The sequence below is a fragment of the Myodes glareolus genome, chromosome 25 (assembly GCF_982192425.1).
Source record: "Myodes glareolus chromosome 25, mMyoGla1.1, whole genome shotgun sequence".
Taxonomy (NCBI): domain Eukaryota; kingdom Metazoa; phylum Chordata; class Mammalia; order Rodentia; family Cricetidae; genus Myodes; species Myodes glareolus.
The window spans coordinates 19981739-20005664 of record NC_142050.1 but is presented as its reverse complement, the minus strand read 5'-3'; the positions used below and the strand labels follow the sequence as shown (position 1 = coordinate 20005664).

At 38.3% G+C, this 23926-nt stretch overlaps 1 protein-coding gene across 1 annotated transcript in view; it reads right to left on the bottom strand.

The window, feature by feature from the left end:
• Cped1 (cadherin like and PC-esterase domain containing 1) overlaps positions 1–23926 on the bottom strand; it is a 284218-nt gene that overhangs the window by 111677 nt on the left and 148615 nt on the right. The window contains exons 7-15 of the mRNA XM_048450954.3: positions 22312–22454; positions 21226–21298; positions 19488–19655; positions 18283–18387; positions 16197–16354; positions 11963–12033; positions 9864–9914; positions 4257–4443; positions 2375–2543 (exon numbers count right to left, since the gene is read on the bottom strand). Of these exons, the coding sequence (XP_048306911.3) occupies positions 2375–2543; positions 4257–4443; positions 9864–9914; positions 11963–12033; positions 16197–16354; positions 18283–18387; positions 19488–19655; positions 21226–21298; positions 22312–22454 (1125 nt within the window). The remainder of the gene's footprint in view (positions 1–2374; positions 2544–4256; positions 4444–9863; positions 9915–11962; positions 12034–16196; positions 16355–18282; positions 18388–19487; positions 19656–21225; positions 21299–22311; positions 22455–23926) is intronic.

Genomic DNA, 23926 nt, shown 5'->3' with positions numbered 1-23926 from the left:
GAGAATGGAAGGAGAGGAAGGGGACAAACTGTGGTTGGGATACATAATAAATATAATAAATAAATAAATTTAATAAATTGTAATAAACAAAATTAACAATTTTTTTAAAGGAGAAGCTGTGCTGAGCACCAGCATCCATCTCTGACTTCTGAGTTTACAGGGACTGTGGCCAGCGGCCTCATGCTTCTGCTGCCACACCTTCAGGACCATGCTGGTGCACACTCAGACTGGGAGCCGGAGTGAACTTTCTCCTCTGAGTTGCTTCTGCCGCTTATAACAGCAGTGAGAAAATGAACCAGCTCAGGGGGGCTTCTGGGTAGAGCTGGAGGTGGAGCCTATGGGAAGAAGCCTGGCCCTGGCCTCCCGCAGGTCCCTTGGCAGCTCAGGCCTAGCTAAGCATTGACAGTAAGTCGCATTATTCATGTCACATTTTCTGCTCACTCATTTGAGAACTGTTAGAAATGCAAGGTTAAAAATACTATAAAACACTTTCCATGTTATAAAATATAGCACTTACCGAAGGACCACACACAAACGTTCAACTAAGAACTCCTGGAAAGGATTAGCACATGACTGAAATATTTTCCTGCAATCATCTGTGAGATTCACCCCACAAGAATTTTCTAATATTCTTCTTCATGTTATTGTAATGAGCCTAATCTAGTCCCTATAATGGCATATTAATTAACTTGTTTCTCATCAGTACAGTATCCTATAAGTGAGATATGTCTTGGAAGATAACTATACAAGCTTCCCTTCTGACATCCTTTTTCTTCTTTTACTGAAATAAATTTGCATGAAAACTTGCTCAACTATTTCTATATTGCAAAGATAGTATCAGCAAATTATATAAGTTATACTGCACAGTTTTCACGTCTATACATCCATTGTTCATATAAGTAACCATCACCCAGATTAAGATATAAGACGTTTCCTCAAAGACTCCCCTCATGAATGGGGACTTGACAGCTTCCAGACAACTACTGTTCTGGTCTCTATAATCATGTTAGATTTACCTGCTCCGAAATGCCCACTAATGAGACGCAGTTTGCCTTAATATGTCTGGTTTTTTTTTAATGGAACAAACTGGGGTTAATAAAGAAAATATTGGAAGGGAAAAAAATGACCAAAATATACTATATGAAATAAAACTTAAATAAATAAATTAAGGATAATAAAATAAATGTTTTTAACATATAAATAAGTAGAGGCATTAAGGGGGGAAGATATTGGAGGACTGTGTTAATATGCATTAAAACAGATGTGGGCTTCCAAAGAGCCACCTGGTTTCCCATTTATTTACTAAAAAAAATGGTTTTCATTAAGACATCTATTGGTAACTTTCAATTTCTTGCTTTGCAATACTCTTTAAAACAATGTCGAATCTTCTGTGATGTTTGAGATTTGTATTTCCTTAGGAAAAAAGATCTAAGGATTGAGTAACCTTATGAAATGGTAGAAAGCTCTTGGTAATAGACAGGTTATAAGTGCCAAGTGTTGATGGGCGAGGAAGTACTGCGGTGTCTGGCCACTAGATGGACATATAAACAAAGGTGGGGTTTTTACTATCTGCAAAGGCCCAGTGGGTCACACCCCTGTTAAACCCCCTCTATTGCAAAGCTCCTTGGGGCCAGCACATCCTTTTGACATTACATGAGTATATTTGTGATTATATTTTCGGAATGGATTAGGAAACACATGGTCCAAGTTGACAGAATTCTAACTCCTACTTGTCTGGCATCATCTGTCCTGGAGGTACGTGTATGGAATGAGAAAATGTAGATGGTCATGCTTGTACTATATGTCAAGGAAAAGAAACCAGAAGAAAAAGCTGACGAAAAGACAAAGCCAGGGGGTAATAGAAATCCCCCTCCCAATTCAAGAAGACTACAAAATGGAGTGCGCTCCTCAAAGGAGAAGCCACAGCCTTGTGAAGTGACTAAGGTCTGAGGAATAAACGAGAAATACATCTATGCCAAGCAAATTTCATTTGTATGTTTTTCTCTAATTTTTTCTACAATAAATTCCACTGGATCCAGTTTAAAATTTCAAAGTGAGATCCAGGGACAAACACAAGAAAAACAAGAAAATTTAAACGAGCAATGCAAAACCAAATCCACAGCTGCTGGTGCTCGACAATATTAAAGAGTAACCGTGATAAATCCCTGAGTCCAGTGAGCACAGAGTGTGGTTCCCATGCAGAGAAGAAACTTCAGAATGAGGGGCTTCAGATATCCGACCTGAACTGCGCTGCTGCACAGATCTCAGTTTGGAGAAGCACAGCACCGCGTGTAACAATTGCACTTGGCATTTCTCACTGGATTAACTAATCGTTCCCGGTTCAACACCAGTGTCAATGCAAAAATTTACTCACTTGTACAAAACCGCACGCTGTGAAGTCCTCAAAGAAGGGCAGACTTGGACGATCTTCTCTATAAATGGTGAGTTTATACGTGGTTACCATGTCACCCTCTGCTGCAGATTCATCCACCACGAGCATGGAAATTCTGTTCATTCCCAATCCCAGAGGATAATTGGCAAAGCTGAGGGCAGACCGTGGGAGGAGGTGAAGAGAGAGAGAGAGAGAGAGAGAGAGAGAGAGAGAGAGAGAGAGATATGAAAGAGGATTAATATGGATGGAAACAATCATTCAGGCCAAACAGATTCAAACATCAGTATTTATTATTATTATTATCATTATCATCATCATCATCATCATTACCATCATTATTATAAGTATGATGATTGTTGCTGGCCTAAACATGTAAAAGCTGTATAATTTCATAAGAAATGTTAAATATGAAAAATCTCCCTTTCCTAGTTCTTTGCTATACTAGGGATCATCTTTCAGGACAAGTTATGCCCTTCATTAACTAGAGGGCAAGAAGCTAATATTATTAACCACCTTTCAGGGTCAGGAATTACTTTTAATACAATAACTCTATACAAAACTATGTTGGCCCTGATTATAGACATGGAGACTCTTTTGTTTTGTGAGATGAGGTTTCTGTATATAGTCCTGGCTATCCTGAAACTCACTCTGTATACCAGTCTGGCCTCAAACTCAGAGATCCACCTGCCTCTGCCTCTCAAGAGACATGCCTGAGATTAAAGGCATGCACCATAATGGCTCAGCAACATAGAGAATTTTAAAAAGAGCAGGTAATCAAATTGCCTCAAGTTAAGTGGTAGAGTCAGGGTAGAACCCAGGTCAAAGTAACATGAATCCTCTTTTTTTTTTCAATCCATCTAAGTCTTCTTTCTTTTCTTCCCTTCTTCCATCTTTCTCTTTTCTTCCCTTCTTTTCACAGATAGTCTCAGATGTATCCCAGACTGGCTTCCAACTGAGTATTGAACCTAAGGTTCCTTGTATGCTGACAAGCTCTCTATTAATGGAGGGATGTCCTCAGCTCTAGTCCTCCTTTCTTTATACTAACCTCGACTGCTAGCAACGTCAAGCACTTTCCTTACCCTCCAGCATTGGTTCTCAACCTTCCTAATGCTGTGGCCCTTAAATACAGTTCCTCATGTGAGGTCCTCAACCAGAAAATTATTTTCATTGCAACTTCACAACTGCAATTTTGTGACTCTTATGAATTGTAGAAAAAAAAAGTGTCTGTGTTTTCCAAAGGTCTTAGGTGACCCCTGTGAAAGGGTCATTCAACCCCAAAGGGGGTAAAGACCCACAGGTTGAGAACCTCTGCCCTAGTCATGGACTTCTATCTTTGTCTTTATGGACATTATATGTAACAAGGTTCAGGTTGTATTCAAATTTTCAAGCAAAAGAGTTGGAGTCTTTCAAATACATGTATAAAAAAATAGCAACAGATAAAGAAATAAGGAAACAAATAAACCCTGAAAGATGAGCAAGGTCAGCATACTATGCCCACAGATTTTCACCAGACTGGAGACATTGGCTTAGGGTAAAAGGGGTCACTGTTTATCAGCATCAGCTCCAGCAATCTCAAGACAAGAAGGTGAGACGGAGCAGAGTTCTTGATGGCTTCCCCTCCTATTTTCTATATCCAGGTCCTCTCTTGGTACAATATGGTTATGAAGATTAACTCCTGTTTTTTGTAGCTTGACAGAGAATCTGTGTTTATTTTCTAAGCAAAAGAAGCCAGAAAGAGGAAGATTTCACACCACCCTGCTTTCCAGAAGGACTGTGCTCCAGCTGTTCTGAGCCACCATGGAAGGCGGGATCAGACGTCTACCTTCTGGTGAGGCGTCAAGTCAGCGGGCTCCCATCCCCATACCTCGGGCCTGCCCGCTCTTGCAGGTGCACCCTGCATCGACACTTAGAAGGCTCTGCTCCGATCCTCACTGTTAGCACGTCAAATGGCACTTCACAGTAATAATCTTTGATCTTCGGATTAAACTCGGGACTCAGTTCCAAACGGGGATGGGCGAAGATCTTCTTGATACGGCAAAGTGTGTCTTCCTCTGTTGTCAAGACAGGAAGAAAGACAAAGGCAACTGTGAATGGCACATAGATTTTAAAACCGCGTGGGATCAAGGTGTTCCCCCCTCCTACTCCTGTGCACAGTTTCAGTAATCGGTGGTGATCTACTCAGCACCTAGGCACCATTGATTTGTGGCATCAACTGATTTCCAATTTCTCAGACACGGTGTATCTTCCATAGGCTAGTTGTTCACTTAGTTGGCGCAATACAGATAGTATTTTTTTCTCGGTCCTTGAAACCATGAAGGCACAGATGGTGGGGGGGGGGGATGTCTCTCCTGTGGGTTGATACCATCCGCATGAGATACATGACAACTTAATTAACTATGAGAATGGAGTTAATGGTTCCATGGGACAGTGACAGAAGGGAACAGCAGGCAACCAGGAAACCTTAATGAAAAACGTTATAAAACTGCCATTCGTTGACAGAAGAGTAGTTGGGTAGAGCAAAGGCATACCAACCACATAGTGTGAAAGGATCACTAAGCATCCTGAAATTCCTTTCCAAGTGCCTCATCAGGGGGAAGTGTCAGAAAGCAATAGAAGGAAGTGCAGTATCTGTTTAAACTTGTTATCAAGTCTACAATGACTTCATGCCATTGACTATAAATTTTCCTTTGGCAACTTGTTTTATAGCAAACATTCTCTTGGTACAAGAAGAAAAAAAACAGTTTCAGTGGTGAGTACACAGAGCAGCCCCTGTTAAATTACACCTAACACTAATATTTGGAATGGACAAAAGTACTCAAGAGTTCATCAAAATTGTCTTCAAAGTGTTATCTACAAATATTTTATCTATTCTTTACAACAGTCAATGAAACTCCAGCAAATGTAAGTCTAGAAAACGCTCCTGAAATCAGCAAAGTGAGGGTACCCTAGCATCATTTGGCATTCAGTAATACTGAATAGCCATAGCAAGCAAAGGTGCAACAGGGTTCAATACCAGGAGGTGTGGACTGAATTTAGTAAAAAGACATTGTTCCAGTCACTTCTGCCCTTCTCCTTTCTATAGCTAACATAACAGTTTCTCTAAACATCAAATCTGATAGTTTGATCACAATTATAGTAGTAGTTTCTTGTCATTTTCAGAGTCAAGCTAAAGAGGAGGAATGGCACATGTCCCCCTTGTTTTACTATTCATTACTTCTGCTACTGTGTCCTAGACTTTGTACTTCACTAAGACCAAATTCTGATAAGCTTTTGACGGAAATGGTGAAGCATCACCCAAGGTGGGGACAGACAACCATCATCCAACTGTAGCCTTCTAGTTCTGAGAACCAGGTCTCCACAGAGCAGCCTGTGTGTTCCAAGCAATGAAAGTTAATATAAGCATTTCTGTTGCCTGTTCTGCGGTTTTCTCTGCAAGTGGGAGAAAAACAATTTATCAAGTATAAATTTAGAGCACAATAGTGTTGTGGAATATTTGTACACTGTGTGAAGGCAAATTACTGTGATTGGTTTAATAAAAAAAAACTAGAGGCCAATAAAAAACTAGAGGTATAGGTAGGATATCTGGACAGAGAGAAAGGAAGGAGGAAATAATCGAGATGCAGAGAGATGAGAGAAATCACAGAACAAGAAGGATGTAAAACATGAAAGAAAGGTTAAAAAACCATGTCGTAGAATGTAGATTTAAAATGGACTAATTTAAGTTATAAGAGCTAGTTAGGAACAAGCCTAAGCTATAGGATGAGATTTCATGATTAATATAAGTCTTCATGTTATTGTTTGGGAGCTGGCTGGGGAACAGAGAAAGACTCATCATAGAATAGTATCATAAATGTGGTATCATTTCATTCTACAGATCAGTTTTATTTTAAAAGAAAACCCAACAAGTCAATTTTGTTGAATCTCAAAGTGATTTGAGTAAACTGTTTACTTTTATTTGGCATTTTAAAAGAACAAGTCAACCAAAGATTTTTATCTGACACACACACACACACACACACACACACACACACATACAATTTATCTGACTGATAAATTATAATATATTATATATATATTTTATATATATATATATATATATATATATATATAGTTTCACAAAATGGTTCATAAGAATATAAGTAGAGCCAGATGGTGATGACGCACGCCTTTGATCCCAGCACTCTGGAGGCAGAGGCAGGTGGATCTTGTGAGTTCGAGGCCAGTCAGGTCTACAGAGTGAGTTCACAGAAAGCCAGGGTACACAGAGAAACCCTGTCTCAAAAAGTTAAAAGAAAGGAAGAAAGAATGTATGTATAGAGCAGTATAACTCACACTGAAAATAACCATTGCTCTTAATTTAAATTCAATGGTTTCTTAATAATGCACTGAATTTTAAAGTCAAAGCCCCACCCACCCCATTTATGTGCCTCTGTTCAGGGCACGGAGACAAGCACAGTGAAAATCGAAGGTTAACAGTCTTGGGATCCGATCCATGAACGCGTTGACCCCAGAATGACACCAAACTGGAGCAGCAATCAGCACTACTAGGGACGCCTGAGCTGCCCAGGCACGAAGGGAGTTGAAATACACTTTGTGCTCAGTGCCACTTGAATGAATGACAAAGCAGTAGATTTGGTTTTTTTTTATCAACATGAATCATAGAAGATGTTTTTTAAGTTAATAGGCTTCCTTTTTCTTTTTATATACTTCATTTATTTCATTTTGTCACATGGTCTTCCCATACAGCGTACGCTGGCTTTGAACTGTTGATCTTCCGACTTCAGTCCCCCAGCACTGCGGTCACGGGAGTGCACCACTTCTCCTAACTAAGAATATATTTTTCTAACGATTCAGTGAGAATTAATTTCCTTTCGGTTTATACTATTTACGTTCCTTTTTATATTCCTCAGCGTAGTCACAGTTTTCAAAGGGGGCTTGTAAGTTGAACCTCACCTCCACAAGAGATGAAATAAATGTGTGGTTATTTTCGTAAGCACGGTTTCACCAAGATTCCTCCCCCCACCATCACCACCAAACTTTCCACTTCCGGGTTGGGTGCTGCAGCTTGGACCCTGGCTTGAAAGTTGCTTTAGCTCTGGCATCATTGCAACTGCATGCAGGCTGCTCTATTTGGTGTGTCCTTGGCATCTTTCCCTGTCCAGTCCTGACTTGTCTCGGGCCCGCTCACCCAAGCTCTACGAAGAACCCAGCATGAAGGGTGGTAGTAGCAGGCTGCTCAACCTATTTGGCAAGCAGGCATGGGAAAGCTGTTTGAAGTTTTGGTGGTTTTTAACGGAGTTCTTTTAACCATAGGATTTTATTGCTCCCTTGATGGGTCATCGTAACTCATATTGAACGCAGGAAAAGCTTATTCTTTTAAAAATAACTCCACCTGTGCAGGATCATCACTCAGAGTGTTTTTAAATCTTATATCAAATCATTAAAGTAGGAAGATTCATTGTATAGATCAAGGTAGCATGGATTTTTAATCAGGGAAGAAAAGACTTGAAGGAATTTGAGGGGATTTCCTGAAATCATGCCCTCCTCTACATCACATTACCTGGGATCTGAAGAGTGATGACCTCACCCAGTGCAGAATACAGAAGCCCACCGAGATGATCAGGTTTTCCCACACTGCATTTAGCCCTGGGCCTAGCCCAGGACAGACTCTCAAAAAAATAATAGACCAGGTTGGCCTCGAACTCACAAAGATCTGTCTCCGCAGTGCTGGGATTAAAAACCTGCACCACCATGGCCCAGCTGAGCATTTCTTCTTTGAAAATCATACCCAGAGCAGCAGGGAACGAAGGGAAAAGAAAAATGGGTCTTGTAGGTATGAGGGATTGGTAACCAAGGCGGACACACACACACACACACACACACACACACACACACACACACACTTCTGCTCTCCTTTCCCTGGTAAGTACAGCAATACTTGAAAAGCTTTCTGCCTTTAACTAAATGCACTTGTAGATTTTATAGACTAATACTACTTAATATGGCGTGATATTTGATGTGATTCTTAAAAAAGTATGAATAAGCAATCATATTTAGAAGGCAAGCAAGCTAGATTTTATTAACTTATAAGACCTAATTATAATAAACTAAGCCTAAATTTATACATGGCAAATTTTTGACTTTTGTGTTTCAAAGGAATTTATTTTGGAAGACAAGTTTTGTCTTTTCTTTCTTCCTTCCTTCCTTTCTTTCTTTCTTTCTTTCTTTCTTTCTTTCTTTCTTTCTTTCTTTCTTTCAAGACAAGATTTCTCTGTGTAGCGCTGACTGTCCTGAAACTCACTCCATTTAGACCAAACTCTGGAGCTCAGAGATCTGCCTGCCTCTGCCTCTGAGTGCTGGGATTAGAGGTGTGCATCACCACTGCCCAGAAAACAAGTTTTCTAAAAGCACATTTTAGCAAAAAGTATTAAGCAGATTGGCAGATGTGAATCTATTTTAAGAAGTATGTGTAAAAAATAAGTATAAGTAAAAAAAAAGATTAATAACAAATAAGCATACAATAAAGAGCTCTTAATTCTGTGCATGGTGTAAACTATTAAGGAAATTGAGGAGGCAGAGGAGTTGGCTCAGTGGTGAAGGACACCACACCCGCTACTTTTCCAGAGGACCCAGGTTCAATTCTTAGGGTCACATGATCCCTCACAGCCATTTGTAACTTCAGTTCTAGGAGTTATGCAAAGAAGATGGAATCCAATAGTCTTCTCAGCCTCCGTCACTCATGGGGTGCACAGACACACATGCAAGCAAAACACACATACGTGTACAACAAATAATAACAACTTGTTAAAAGAAAAGAAAATTCAGGAGCTCAGGAGAAAACCGAAGGCCATGAAATAGCCCTGTGACCTTCAAAGTCAAGTGGACCTCACTAAAAAGGTGCTTAGAAGACCACTGTGTGTACCAATCCAGATGAACAAAGGGATTTTTAAAGTAAACTTTACATAAACTCAGTTTCATACATGTTTTATAGTGTATAGTTAAGATTAATGATATTTTAAGATGATAAATGAAAAGCTGAGTTTGAAATTCTCAGTTGTTATGAAGAGAATCCCACCCAAATACTCTGCATTATAACAATTGCCCAGGAGGAAAAAACTCGCTTCAGAATAGGGAGATTTCTAAGGAGAACATATAAGCCAAATTCTACCTCTAATGTAAAGCCTGTAGATTCCTTGGGCCCCTAAAAATGAGTCTGGAAGTCACTGACCTAAAACAACAACTATATGTATAATATTTTAAACTAAGAATCTGAATAATTAAAAATGAAATGTTCTGTTCATGCAGAAGTGACAGATATAAACTTAACCAGAAATAAAACTTCTCAAAATTTACTTTAAGGAAACTATCAATCTAAAGACACCTGAATATGATAAAATGTTTATATTTTTTCAAAGTTGGATTGTGTCTAAACTATGGACTACACCATGGAAACACTTCAATCTCAACTCACCATTATCGCAATGTATGTCTTTATTTTCATACAAAACTCGTGGAACTGCATCTAAAATTAAAAAAATAGATTTAATTTTTAAAATAAAACCATAAATTTAATGTAAAATTTTCCCCCTCTCTCCTCTCTCTCTTTCTCTCTCTCTCCCTCTGAATCTGGAGCTTACTGACCAGCTAGACTGACCAACCAACCAGCAAGACCCAAAGATCATCCGCCCCTACGTACCCCCACACTTCCAAGTGCTGGGGACTGGCATTGTCATATTCAGAGTGCACATTAGTGCTACGAAGGGGACGCAGACACTCATGCACAAACAGCTAACACTTTCCTGACTGAGCCATCTCTCCATGTCTCACCATTGAGCATTTTTAAGCAAAGCTGACAGCTACAATACATTCACCTACAGGATTAAAACTCAAAGAAATGATTACTTCTAGTAGGAGAATATTAGCGGAACAAAGGAGGCATCGGAATGAAGCGTTAATCTAATTAATCTTGATCAATAAAAACCAAGGAGTCAGATATCAGGTTAAAAGCCGGAAAGATCAGAGAATTGGGGGCAGTCACCAGTTGTTTCCTGCCTCTCTCCTTCCTGTACCCTAAAAGTCTGAGATCCTGTCTACACCCCACCTATCACTTCCTGTCTCCACCTCCCCAGTGCTGGGATTAAAGGCACACATCACCACTGCCCAGCTTGTATGGTTAGCTAGTGGCTAGCTCCGCCCTCTGAGCTCCAGGCAAGCTTTGTTCAAACACAAACAAAATATCACACAACAGTCTGAATGTCATCTTTAGCCTAAAGGTAAAGACAACATTTTCTTCTAGTTCTGTGATCCTATGCTGTAATTATTGAAATGGAGATATTCTAACTCTGTACCAAAATTGGTTACCCTGTATCAACTTTCTAAATATCCATCTTAATAAATAAAATCTTAATAAATATTTATGGACAAATGAATGTATAAAATATCAGAGTGCTTTAAAATATTTATTAAAAAAAAAAAAAAGAAAATGGTGGTAGAGGAGAGCAGTCATGCCAAATCCTCGCCCGTTCGTTGCTGGGCCTACCGATTCGTTTTGTGGATTCTGCAGTTCTCAACCAGAGTCCTGCAAACTCACTGGCGGGCCTTCAACTGAAATTCTGGTTAGAAGATTCAGTGCAGTACCGCTGAGAACCACAGTACTGGATTAAATCCTGGTTATAACAGGCGTTCTTTAGTCAAAAGAAGAAATACATTGATGGGTATTTCTTTCATTTTTTCTTCTTAAAAATATTTTCTTCTAGTATGACAAAACATTGACTACTCTATAAAAAACGAGATATGAAGAAAAAAGGGGCATATCAGGGGGAAATAATACCATCAAAGTTCCTTGAGGTTCTTCTTGCTAACAGACAGCTGTTCCATTCAACCATAAATTCTGAACATCTTTCGTGACAAATATTTTTTCTAGCTATTTATAGAATTTTATTTCAGGACTGTAGGCCCACAGGTACAGTCAATCTACTCTTACAGCAATAATGGTTGTTTCTAATATTTTTCATTTATTACTTGTTTATTTTTATAATTTGCTGAACAATGTATTATAGATAGGTACTACACTTTTCCAGATGTTACATTACTGTTTATTAAAATATGCAATTTTTAAGTGTTCATATATATTCTTAATTATGTTCTTAAAATGAATAGTTAGCAGTAGAATTCTTAGTCTGTAAGAATACTAGATAATCTATTTTTAACTAGATAATCTATTTTTGCACCTTAAGGATTGAGCCTAGAACCTCGACATGCCACGCCTGTGATCTACCGCTGAGGGCTTAGACCCCAAGAGTAACCTGAAAAGCTTCTCTTCTATGCTGTCAGGTGTCTCCTTAACATGTGCTCTGACTTAAACATTCACCACCAGTATGAAAGTTCCCATTTCCCCTCACTCCTCCCCTATCTTTAAGGAGAACATCCAATTTTGAGGGAAAAAAAAATGTCACTCTCTAGCTTTATTTTCATTTTCAATTGCTAGCAAATTGAAACATTTTAAATATATTTTAAAGCCAGATAGTACTTTTCTTTCTGCTATGATATGTGAAACTATGTGCTTTTTACCTTTTTTACTGTTGATTGCTTCCAATGACTTTCGTGGTTTCTCAATGGCCTCGTTTCTTGTTGAAGAATTCCTGCAACACAATGCCAAGCAAGTTCAAATCAACAAGGTGAACACACTGAGTTTTGTCCCGGGTGGGCACAGACAAGAAACGCTGTCTGGATTTCATTCCTCAGAGTTGGCTATCTAGCCTCTAGTGGGGTGGGTGCAAGTCTTAAAAACAATCACCCTCTAGTTGGAAACTGAACAGCCTCAGATAACCTAGATCCGACGAGGTGATTTAAGAAACGTACATTCTCCCAGGATCTCTGCCTAACATTCCATAGCCTTCATGCCAAGAGCCTTCGAAGTCTTGAGACACAGCCTGAGAATGTACACAAAATTAGAGAAACCAACGTGGCTACAGGAGAGAGCCGACATTGCCAAAGTGTGTCCTTGCACTTGCTGACAGCCAACAGAGACCAGCAAAGGTTGTTTATACCTTGGCATGCTCACTTCATTTTCTATGTCATATAACTAACAGAACGCTTGGCTGGATGAACCCTTAAGTCCTTCCGATTGGAGCTAAACTAAACTGTAGTCAGAACATTTTCTGGTCTGGAGACTAGAGAACGCAGGACACGCTGGTCTCTAGCCCTTGACATGCCTTTCCTGTGTTAATGTGATACTCTGTTGTCTGTCACCCTATTAAAATCGAGAGATTAGTATTTGCTCTACTCAGGAACACTGTGAGAATCAAATAAAAATGTCAGTGCCAGACACGGTACTGAGTAATGCAGCCCAAAGCACAGGAAGGCAGATTCAGGCCGATGAAAGCATCATCACCAGGCAGGAAATCGAGAAAAATTAGGCATTAAACAGAGTTTGCTAATTGCTAATTGGCATTTCTATCATTGCCAATGCTAGAAGTTATGGTAATTTTACTTCTAAAAGTCTGTTTTATTTTGGTGTACACACACAAAGAAAACCCACAAAAACAACAACAACAAAAAGCTGGAGGCAAAATGTACTGATTCCTTCGAAGGAATGAAAGAGCAGCTAAAGCATGTTTGTCAAGAGGTGTGAAGTTTTTGATGGTGGTGAGATTTTCGGTTGTTTCTTATTTTTACTTTTGTGAAGCCGGGGACCCAACCCAGGGCTTTTTGCACAGTGACAATAACTCTACTAATGAGGTAAGTTTAGTTGAAGTCTAAATTAAGAAAAACAAAATCTAAGAATTTCCCACGGACAAGTACTTCCCGGAGACGCACTGAAGAGATACAGCCCTGAAGTCCACGTGAGGAATTACCGGAGCGCGACTGTGTTAACGGAACGACAACTTGTACACAAGAGCTGTGTGCAGTTCTTTCTCAGATGTTTCTGTGAATGGATTCTTGTTAAACTGATGTGTGTTTTCTAAGGAAAAGACTTCCACAAAACCTTTTCCACATATGCAATTTTCTTTTCAGGAAAGTAAGGACTCATAGATGTTGTTAGGGTTTCCACACCTCTTCAATTGGGGCCTCCGGATTCTGGGCCTTGGGGCTCACGCGTCAATGTTACCTGTCACTGCTGGGGTTCCAGTTTTGTCGTCTCTTACCCTGCTGCCATGCAACAAGCAAATGATCTTTATTTCAAAAGAAAGACTAAGTGATTAGATCCCAAATGCTGTACATGTATGAAAGCTACATTGCTGTGGTCATTGGGAAGATGAGAACATGGCCGCCTCCCTGCCTGCCTGGTACACTGGATAAAAGTTCAGAGCCGTGGGTGAGGGGTCAGTAAGTCAGTATTTGTATCAGCCGAATGTCTTAAGCTACCGATGTAGAATCTTAATTTCCCTCATCCGGGAAATTTGTGTGAGAGGTATAATCCTCCTTGCAATAAAGTATGAATGATAAGAAATAGTCACACTCCCTGGTAAAGTGGAAGGTGATGTAAGCTGAGCACTTAAGAAGAAAAACGTTTTGGGGAGCATTGTGCTATCTGACTTCGGATAAACACCAGAATTTGCTTCTGTTGGTGTTAATATAGAAGTTTGTTGAATATGTATGGCTTTCCTGACAAAGAAAAGCAAACTACTGCTCTCGCCATAGATGCTAAAATGACCTTTGAGTGCACACAAGCATGAAAGATAAACGGTTTGATCATCTACTTACACTCCAGTGTGATATACACAAAACTTTCTATGTAATCCTCCTAGAGTAATACATGATAGGCAGCCTAAGCCATATTTACACATAAGGAAATTAAGTCATGAAGGAGGCAGAACTTTGCCTGCTATAGCTAATAAACTCAAATATTGGGATTTTTTTATACTCCTCTGTATGACTTTGAATAGCTCTTGTTCTTAATAATTATATTCAATGGTGATCATTCTTACATTCCTTTAAGGTAAGAGAACTCAGTCTTTTGATTTTAGCCAGCGGTTTGTTGAGCCTGGTTATATATGAGGAGCTGGAGAAAACTTTGTCAGGGAACAAATGTTGCAAAGCTTGCAGATCTCTAGGGAATTCACTGAACGTTACAAACAATACAAATAAACTCTTTGGGAATTCTCCTCGGTTCTTTGTCTGTACTGATGTACGAGGAAGTCTTGACTTATTCGCATGAATACAAAGTATAAAAGGTGGCTTTGTGATGTAATATTTGAAATGGTTTTCAAGCATAGAAGGAAAAAGAGGACTTACCGAGGGAAAAAAGCCAAGCTTAGAAAGCCTTTGCAATTAAAGTGAATATTAATGCTAGAACATGTTTGAAGAAGTACTCAGCACATGGTTATTTGTATTTTTAATTACAGGTGAGTTTCGTCTAGCCACTATCTCCTGAAGCCGAAGGAAATAAAGGGCAAGTGAGCAGAGCTGAAGCCAATCCCAGCAGTGACTGTAAGAGACATAAATGAGTGCCATGTCCCTTCGTCTTTCATCTCCCTGGGAGGCTTAGGTCTAATTCTGTTTTCCTGGCAGTAGAAAAGTCAAATGCTCTCTTAATTCTATCCATATTAAAGAACAGAAAAGCTTTAAGTGTGTCCCCTTTGCCAGCTACTAGGGGCATTAATAGCTCACCTGCCTTTTCCCTCATGGTTACCTCGAGTAAGAGTGGAAGTGAAGGTGGAAAAATAAAACACTCTCTAAAAGCAAAACAAACAAAGCGGAGTGCAGATTCATGAAATTAGATGAGATTTGCTCAGAATAGTCATGCCTCTATAACTCCCAAAGAAACGTGCCTGCTGGTCTAGCTCCAAGATGACGGATGGTTCAAAACACAAGCCCCACCGAATCTTTCTGATGGAAACGTATGGGTTGTGGGGCTCCACAGAAATGGGTCTGATTCACCTTGACTGAAGGTCAGAGAGCTTAAGCCCTCTCTTGTTCTTCCAAAGTTATTGACAAGAGGTTTGACTAAAGGTGTGGTTATAGAGAAGATACCCTGACCTGGAGTGTGGTTACTTGGTAGTTTGGATATTAAGATGGACCACAGAGGTGATTCATTCCACCTTGACCAAAGGTCAATAAATTCAAGCCTATTCTTGCTCCTTCAAGGATATGACAGAAGCTTTGGTCCAGGAAGTGGGTGCCTACAGAATGCTTGATCCAAGGTGCTGTAATTACATGTCCAGCCTAAACAACAGAATACTTAACTAAAGGATACAGTTGCTTGATGTTTCAAGTACTGAAGTAACTGACTGCTCTGTTTGTTCTTTGTGTCATGTTAAAGCAGTCTTTTGCCTTCTTCCCTCCCCCACTTCTTTGGATTGGGGCATATAAGCATAAGGAAAATAAACATGGGCATTTTCAGTATTCAGCATTCACTGGATAGCCCTCCCAGTACTATCCCACGGCTCTGGGTTTCTTTCGTATCTCTGTTCCTCCTACCTAATTTTCTAATCCACATGCCCCTTCCCTGGAATATGTGAACCCCATCGAGGTTGGACCCCGACAGACGTCACTCCAATGTGTCGCTACAACAAAGAATCACAAGAAGAAACAAGATGGAAATGTCTAATTTTAAACATTGCTTTATACCAGAGTTACATACTAGTTTGAAAACTGTTGGGTGTATTTTTTGTTACAGTGTCTAATGACCACCAGAACCATTATGGTTTCAGTGCTTTAAAGTCATTTCTTTTCCAGACCATGAATTTTTGGGCATACTTCTTTTGTGTTACTCACTTTAATGTAGGCAAAGCCTTTTGAAATCAATCTTTTCGGCTTAAGGATTTTTGGACCACACCATTAAAATTTGTGGCTCTCTTACCATTCCAGTGGATGTAACTGTTCCTTTTTATTCGTGTGCCAAAATTGTTCAAATACATTTAAAAGAGACCAATATTGGGACAGGACTGAGCCAGGAGTTGCCATATCATAAAATTCACGCATCACAGACTGAATCCCAGGAGCGGTGGATGGGAAGAGCTGAGAAGAAATGTTCAAAGAAAACATCAACAGAAGAAAAAAAAATCAACTGAAAAATTGGAAAGTAAGTTGAAATGTCCCATTATGAATAGTATTCATATTTAGTCAGACATTGTTTCATCGAGCAGTTATTTATTTAAAATCCTATTGATTGTGGGCTGGGATGCTAACTCAGTTGCACTGAAAGCTGAGTACCTGAGTCTGATGTCCAGAAAAGCCAAGCATAAACTCCTGCAGAATCCAGCATGGCAGATAGAGACTGATGAATCCCCTGGGCTCACTGACTGGCCAGCCCAGCCCAGTTGGTGAGCACAGAACCAATAGAGAATGTCTCAGAAAGCTAGGCAGATGCCACATGAGGAGTGACCACTGAGGGTATCTTCAGACTGCTACACATCTCTGTTGTGCACACTTGTTCTTGTCCATACACGCACAGACATAAACACACATTCTATTGGTCAGTATAGATTGGTTTAATTTTTGACATTGTTTTCAAGGTAAATGTTGCTTTGTTAGACATTATTAAAGTAATTAACAATTATATGTATAAATAGAGTCTTTTTTTTTTCTTTTCAATGAGTGTACATGGATCTCTTCCAGTAACCAAAATCTCAAAAGAGCTAAGTAACACAGAAAGAAAGACCATGGGGAAGAGAAATCCCTTTGTGGAACAAGTAAATTATGCCAGAGTGAGAACTATTAATCTCACAAAGGGAAGAAATTGAAATTGGTTATCTTGTTTTTACTCTGAGAGTCAGAAAATTGAGATTTGCCCTTGTTTCTTTCGTGTCTCATCCCAACAGAGACCATCTGCATTTATAGCATTTTCGAGTAATGAATTCCAGACAGTTGAGTGTCTTCCTAAAACACTGTGCTAAACAACCATTTATTACATGTAAACTAATTAAGATGATAAATATATTAATTAAAATTATGTTGGAGTCATAAGCTTATTTTCAGTTCTCTATAATATGGGGCTAAATTGTATAAAAAGTTATATCCTTCATTGGTTGACTTGGTAAACTTATATGAGTTGTATTAACTCATATAAGTAACTTATCTATATTGGTTGAAAAAACTCAAGGACTGTTTGAGGCTTCCCTCAGATTAATAATGCACCAAATAATTTTAAATGAAATTTAAAAATAGTTTTATATGAACAAATATTAAGTAAGAACATAAAGTCATTCTAGTCTATATTAGTGGCAGAAATAAAACATATTGGGCATGAACACTCAGATGTAATCACTTATGCTTTGATATGAACCAAAATGTTGATAAACACACCAAAAATTCCAGGGTGAGAAAAAATGCCCTTTTGCAGACTGAAACCAGTAAGAGCTGCTATGAACATTCATACATAATCTATTTTTTGGACACTTACTATCACCAATTAAGCTGGGGGAGAGGGGAAGTGCGGGGGAACTGTGGTCAGGATGTAATATGAGAGAAGACTAAATTTAAAAAAAGATTCGAACTGTTTTTAAGTCTTAATTTAACGTTAATATTAAGTCTTAATATATTTAAGACTTAATTTAAAAGACTTAAATATAACGTTTACATATATTTAAATTTTCTTAAGTTAAAAGGGTAATAAAAAGTAGTAAATATTGGTTGCATATGCAGACTCCAAAACTAAAACAATGTTTTTTTATAGAAAAATATCAACATCTTCCCCAGAAAACTGTTAAACCCTGGCAGCAGTTATGATGTCAGATCCTTCACCTCTACGAAGCCACATATTACAGTGAATGCTTAAAGCAAAGCACATACATCTCTCCAAAAGGACAAAAGATGCCTACAAAAGACTGTGTGTTGTGAAGAAATATCTATGTGCAATTTGAAGGAAAAACTGGGCAGTTTATGGCTAATCTATTAATATCATAATCTCAGTCACTAAGTGGAAAGAAATATCACGTTTGTTTTACCAGTTGGAATTCTCCCAGACTCCCAAGTTCCTTTACAAAAGTCCTAATTGAGTGAACGTCCTCTAAAGACAGGCACTGGTTGAACTCCTTTCGATAGTTTCCATCCTGGAAAGAAAAAAAGCCTTAAGTAATCGTGAAGCGGTCAAACCATCTTTCTCCCAATCACCCCCCCCCCCCTTAACAAATCAATCAAGCTGTGTAACACTTAAACTTATTAAAGTTATGGAATTAGTTGAGATTATAAACTATCACAACAACATTCAAATATAAAAAAATTATATTTGACGAGATTGATGCTCTTAACTAACCCAATGGTACCTTGGTAGTGAGCGGGCAGGATACGTGTGAAAGTGGTTTGTGAATGCAAGATTTTCCTTGGGCCTTCAGAGCAAGAAACATCAGTCCATGAACCCCCAGTGTGGAACACTACCGTGGGAAAGTTTAGTAGACTGGCAAACACGTTTACCACCCTAGGTTTTCTCACAGTCATATGCTTCCTAGATCATCCCCAAAATCAAGAGCAACCCTCTCTGACAAGGTGTAGTGACAGACACCATCAGGTCCTTTGTAAAAGCTTTTACATACTCCTTTTCCAAATTCTTCAAATATGAATTTCGAAATAGAAAGATATGTGGGGAATAATATGATGGTAGTTGGTACTGATAATTTTAGTGAATAAAGAAATAGTGTTAGACTGCCATTAAAACAATCAAAAAAAAACCAAAAATCCTAAATAACAAAAACCAGAACCATTCTAAAGCAAACCATTCTGATTGTCAGCATCTAGTCAAATGTTAACAGACATGAGTATTTCAGCAAATTAATGTTTTAATTCAAGTCCCCTGAAGTCATCCTGAAGCACTCTGGTATTCTAGAATGCCTTCAGAGAGTTCTAAGAGTCTTTGTAAAGTGTTCTAAAATGTGTAAACACATGTATCATTCAAAATATCCATAAACATTCCTTAACAATCGTGAACTTTTTCACTTCATTTCCAATACAATCCTTCTCATGCATACTCAGTCAAAATAAAATAAATTATTTTTCAGTCAAAATAAAATTTTTCAGGTCAGAGAAAAATTCAGAAGCACACAATAATAGATAACAACTATCAGTTAATTTTCAATAAACTTTAAAATTTTTAAATTTCACGATAAAAATAACTAGTGGCGGAAAATTCACTGTCAGCGTGCACGCGTGGACTTACCTCAAACGCACCGGCTCTATGAAACTTCTGCAATAGTTCAGAAAATAAGGGAAGTGAAGATGTATTGGAGAAGAGGAAATTGAAAGTATCCTTCCAAAGGATTTTTTCTGTATTTTGGTCCTTCAAATTGAAATTCTCGTCATCTTGAAATTTTAAATGCTCATGTACCTTTGAAGGAAGAGAAGTGGGAGGAAGGAAATGAATTCTAAGGGATGATTTATTTCAGCTTGGATTACAGACCAGAACTGACATCTAGTGGTCTCTTGAAGGCTAACAGTTTTATAAACGTGAGTAATGTTTCCTGTGAAGAGGCCATTCTTTCAATGTACAGGGACATGAACAATTTCAAAGTCACACTAGCTTAGCTTGACGCTCTTTATAGCTCACAAATATTTGTTCATGAAAGTAAATATGTAACATTTTTCCAAAATACATTTTTGGAAAGTTTAATTTCAACTATTAGATATACATCAAAAAGGCAAATGACTATTGAAATTTCATAAAGATTCTAAATTAAAGATAAATCTTAAACGTGTCAATTTTCTGTAATTGTATCATCTCTATTATGGTTTTGGAAAAGCTAAACTCTGGTGGAGTTGAACTCTGGTTAACGATAGGATGATTGTGCTCCCCTTTCTTACCCTGTAGCCCAATAGACAGCTTTTTAAAAATTGATTTTATTGAGCTATATATTTTTCTCTGCTCCCCTCCCTGCTCCTCCCTTCTCCTTCAACTGTCTCCCATGGTCCCTATGCTCCCAATAGACAGCTTTTTATAAACTAAGTGAACCAATATTTTTGTCCTCTTACCACTGAAGAATGTTTTAGAAGAAAAAATATGCTAAGGGAGGTGACCTAAAAGAGTGAATTCAAAACAAACTAAAAATCACCCATATCGATATATACATCTATCGGAAAATATTTCAAAGTTTCACATGACTTTTTACGCTTTTAGATTAAAATTGAAAAATAACTTATGTGTTTGTATTACTAGGGATGGAACCTAAGACCTAGTGCATTCCAGGCAGGAATTCTGCCTCTGGTCAATCTCTCTGGTCCCTAAGCCCTTTTAAAATGAAAATGAAGACCAATTTAAAAACAATGACAGGGCAGGGAACCCTGCCTGCTCTTTGGACTGGAGAGGAAGAGGGAGGGGGAGGGGAGTAGGGGAGGGGGAGGGAAATGGGAGGTAGGGAGGAGGTGGAATTTTTTTAATAATAAAAATAAAATTTAAAAAAATGACAAGAAAAATAAAGTATCTATTAATTATATATATAAAAAATAAAAGCAATGACAGCGCTATCTTCATGATGCCCTGCGAGCACCCTGGGTCATCTTCTGTTTGTTATTATCGATGTCTTACTTTTCCCCATGAAAATTTAAAGCCATCTTTGTTCATGAATTCAGGGGAACTATAGAAAACGTCATGTTTGCCCTAGCATGTCCACATGGCGATTAGAATTCCCAGGTTCCCCCTCGCTAGGACTCATGGGCATGAGCCTATAAGGACTGCAATGGAAGCTGTTTTAATCAACTGGCAATTGTAGATGAAACCCACCGTCAGCATGCGCATATGGGCTTTCCTCAAATGCACTGGCTCTAGAAAACGTCTGCAGTAGCTCAGAAAGTATGAAAAGTGAAGATGTGTTGGAGGAGAGGAAATTGACAGTATCCTTTAAAAGGTCTTCCAAACCACCCCCAGCCCTGCAACGCCCACACACTTTATCCTGCATACTCACCTGGAGCACCACAGGATATCCAGCATCCCCAAAACCGATATCAAAAGTCAAAAGCTGAAAACACTGTCTACATCTGGAAGAAAAAACACAAAGTAGCAGGACAACATATTTCCATATTTTTTTTCTAGACTTACTCTGCTTTCTGTTATTACATTGTTTATAGTTGATACCATTAAATTTCATAATTTAAAAGGCCAATGGCATGGATAATAGAAAAATTGCATGGAATGGCTTGTTGGACTTGAGTCTCTTTTGTTCACTAGAGAAAGTGCAAACACTCCTCCATTCTCCATGACACACTACAGTAATCAGCGATGTCATTCCTTGAGAACCTTCCTATGGGGAGAAGTTCCCAGGCCTTCCATGTTTAGCGCTAATGCACTCAGGAAGTGCAAGAACGAGTGCAGTATATGAACATAGTGCGCCAAGCATCTCTCCCTTTCCGGCAAACTAGACAATGTTGCCCTAGAACAAAGGCCACGAGCTATTGTCAGAGAAGCTGAGCTATGAGGTGAGAGCTGATTGAATTTTGTTAAAAGTTTTTGTTTCTTTCTCACGATTTTGAAATCGTTGAAAATTAATGTATGTTGTACAGGGAAAGTTATACCTAGTCAATACTTAGAATATTTGATGGAAATACTTGAAAGGAGCTACAAATTCAAACTTAATTTTAGGATCCAGGAGTAGGCTTGTAGAGCCAGCCCTTAGGAAGCAGAGGCAGAAAGATGATAAGTTCCAGGCTAGTCTAGACTGTAAACAAAGATTGCTGAAAAGATAATGGTTATAATAAGAATAAATGTTTAAAGCCCTGTGTTTTATTTCCTGTCACACCATTTGCATACAAGCAAATGGCATGTAACAACCTCTGAAGTTACAGAATCTATAAATTAGGCCATACATAGTGAGAAAATCATATTACAATATACTGACATGCACTTTCCCAAGTTCTATTTACTTTCAGTAACTAAGCCTTTTCACTACCATATTTAAGAACCTCTAACTCTCTCCTCTCTCTCTCTCTCTCTCTCTCTCTCTCTCTCTCTCTCTCTCTCTCTCTCTCTCTCGATGTCTCTGTCTCTCTCTTACCTATGGAAGGTCTTTGGTCCCAGAGTAGATGCTTCACTGAACACCTCAGCCACCAATAAGAGCTTGCTAATTGCTTCTTTCATGCTATCCAAAGCCTGCAGAGGTGAACTTGTTCTCAGGAATGTCTCAAAAAACATTTGCAACTAGGAAAAAAACAAAAGATTGACATGGCGAAATAAAATTTCAGCTGCCCATTGTTTCCAAGGTTTGTGATATGAAGGTTATGTCCCTCTGTCTACTTCAAAAAAACCAAACAAAATTTTAAGTAGAAAAATTTGAAAATCAAAGATTTAAATATTTTTAATTAAAGTCACAAGGAGAAAGAAATGTCTGTATACCATGCAATTTAGTTTTGTTTTTGTTTTTTTTTGGGTTTTTTTGGGTTTTTTTGCTTGCTTGCTTCTTGAGACAAGGTTTCTCTGTGGCTGTCCAGGAACTCACTGTGTAGACCAGGCTGACTTCAGACTCACAGAGATCTGCTTGCTTCTGCCTCCAGAGAGCTGGGATTAAAGGTGTGCACCAATCTTTAATTGCCTGCTCTTTGCAATTTAACTTTTTTTTTAAAAAAAAAAAAAGATTTCACTATTCTTATAGTACTGAATCTAGCAAGGATAGTGTTTCAGACATAGTAAGGGTTGCAATGGAGCCCTCTGGCTTGATTTGTGGTTCTTTCAGTAAAGGGACCGAATTTGCCTCTACTTCTCTGAATCTTTGCTTCCTTGCTTCACAGTGGGCTAATATCCACCAACAAGAGACTTGCACACACAACAAGGAAAAAAAATTGAAGGCCAGTAGAAAAAAATGAAATTCAAATATTTTATTTTTAATTATCAATTTTTTGTATGTATCAATAAAAATGCCTTTTCAAAGTTCTTTCTTTTTACCTCATTTTACTCTGGGAGATCTAGACAACCAGAGAAGAATCTAAGAGACCTACAGGGTTGTGATAACATTTTAATGTAAGATTTCCTGCGATGAAGAAGATGGGATGCTCTTAGGAGAAGAAGTTCATGTCTATGTATTCCTGCGGACAATACTGTGAGTTTCACAAACAACTATTCTTATTTACTGAAATATTAAAAATCATAAAATAAACTATCTTTTGAAGATGCTTAGCATTAAATTTCAAGTCAATATTTTTTAAAAAAATATAAATCAAATCGTATTGATTCACAGACTTTCTCTAGATAAATATAGACTTTCAAAGATAAAGAACAAAAAATATTTTTTGAAAAAACATGCAGCAGATATTTGATCAATGCTTTCACAAAAATAGGCCAAACCTATCAGAACTGCAAAAGATCACACACTGGAAACTTTTGATATGATGATAACGAAGGACAAATATCAGCAGAAATCATCTATGGAAAATGGTAACCGTATCTTTAAAACGTGCCACTGAAATTCTCCCAACATCAACAAATACTGAGTCCATAAACTTTTATAAGCCAAAACCAGAACCCTAATGAGACCAGACATTAAGACCCTAAGAACATATCATCAACATCTGGCAATTGAGATATTTTTCCATTTTACTAAGGAAAATGAATGTAGTAATTGTATAATTAAAAGAAAACAAATTAATGCTAACAGTAAAAATGTTAACACCCTTGAG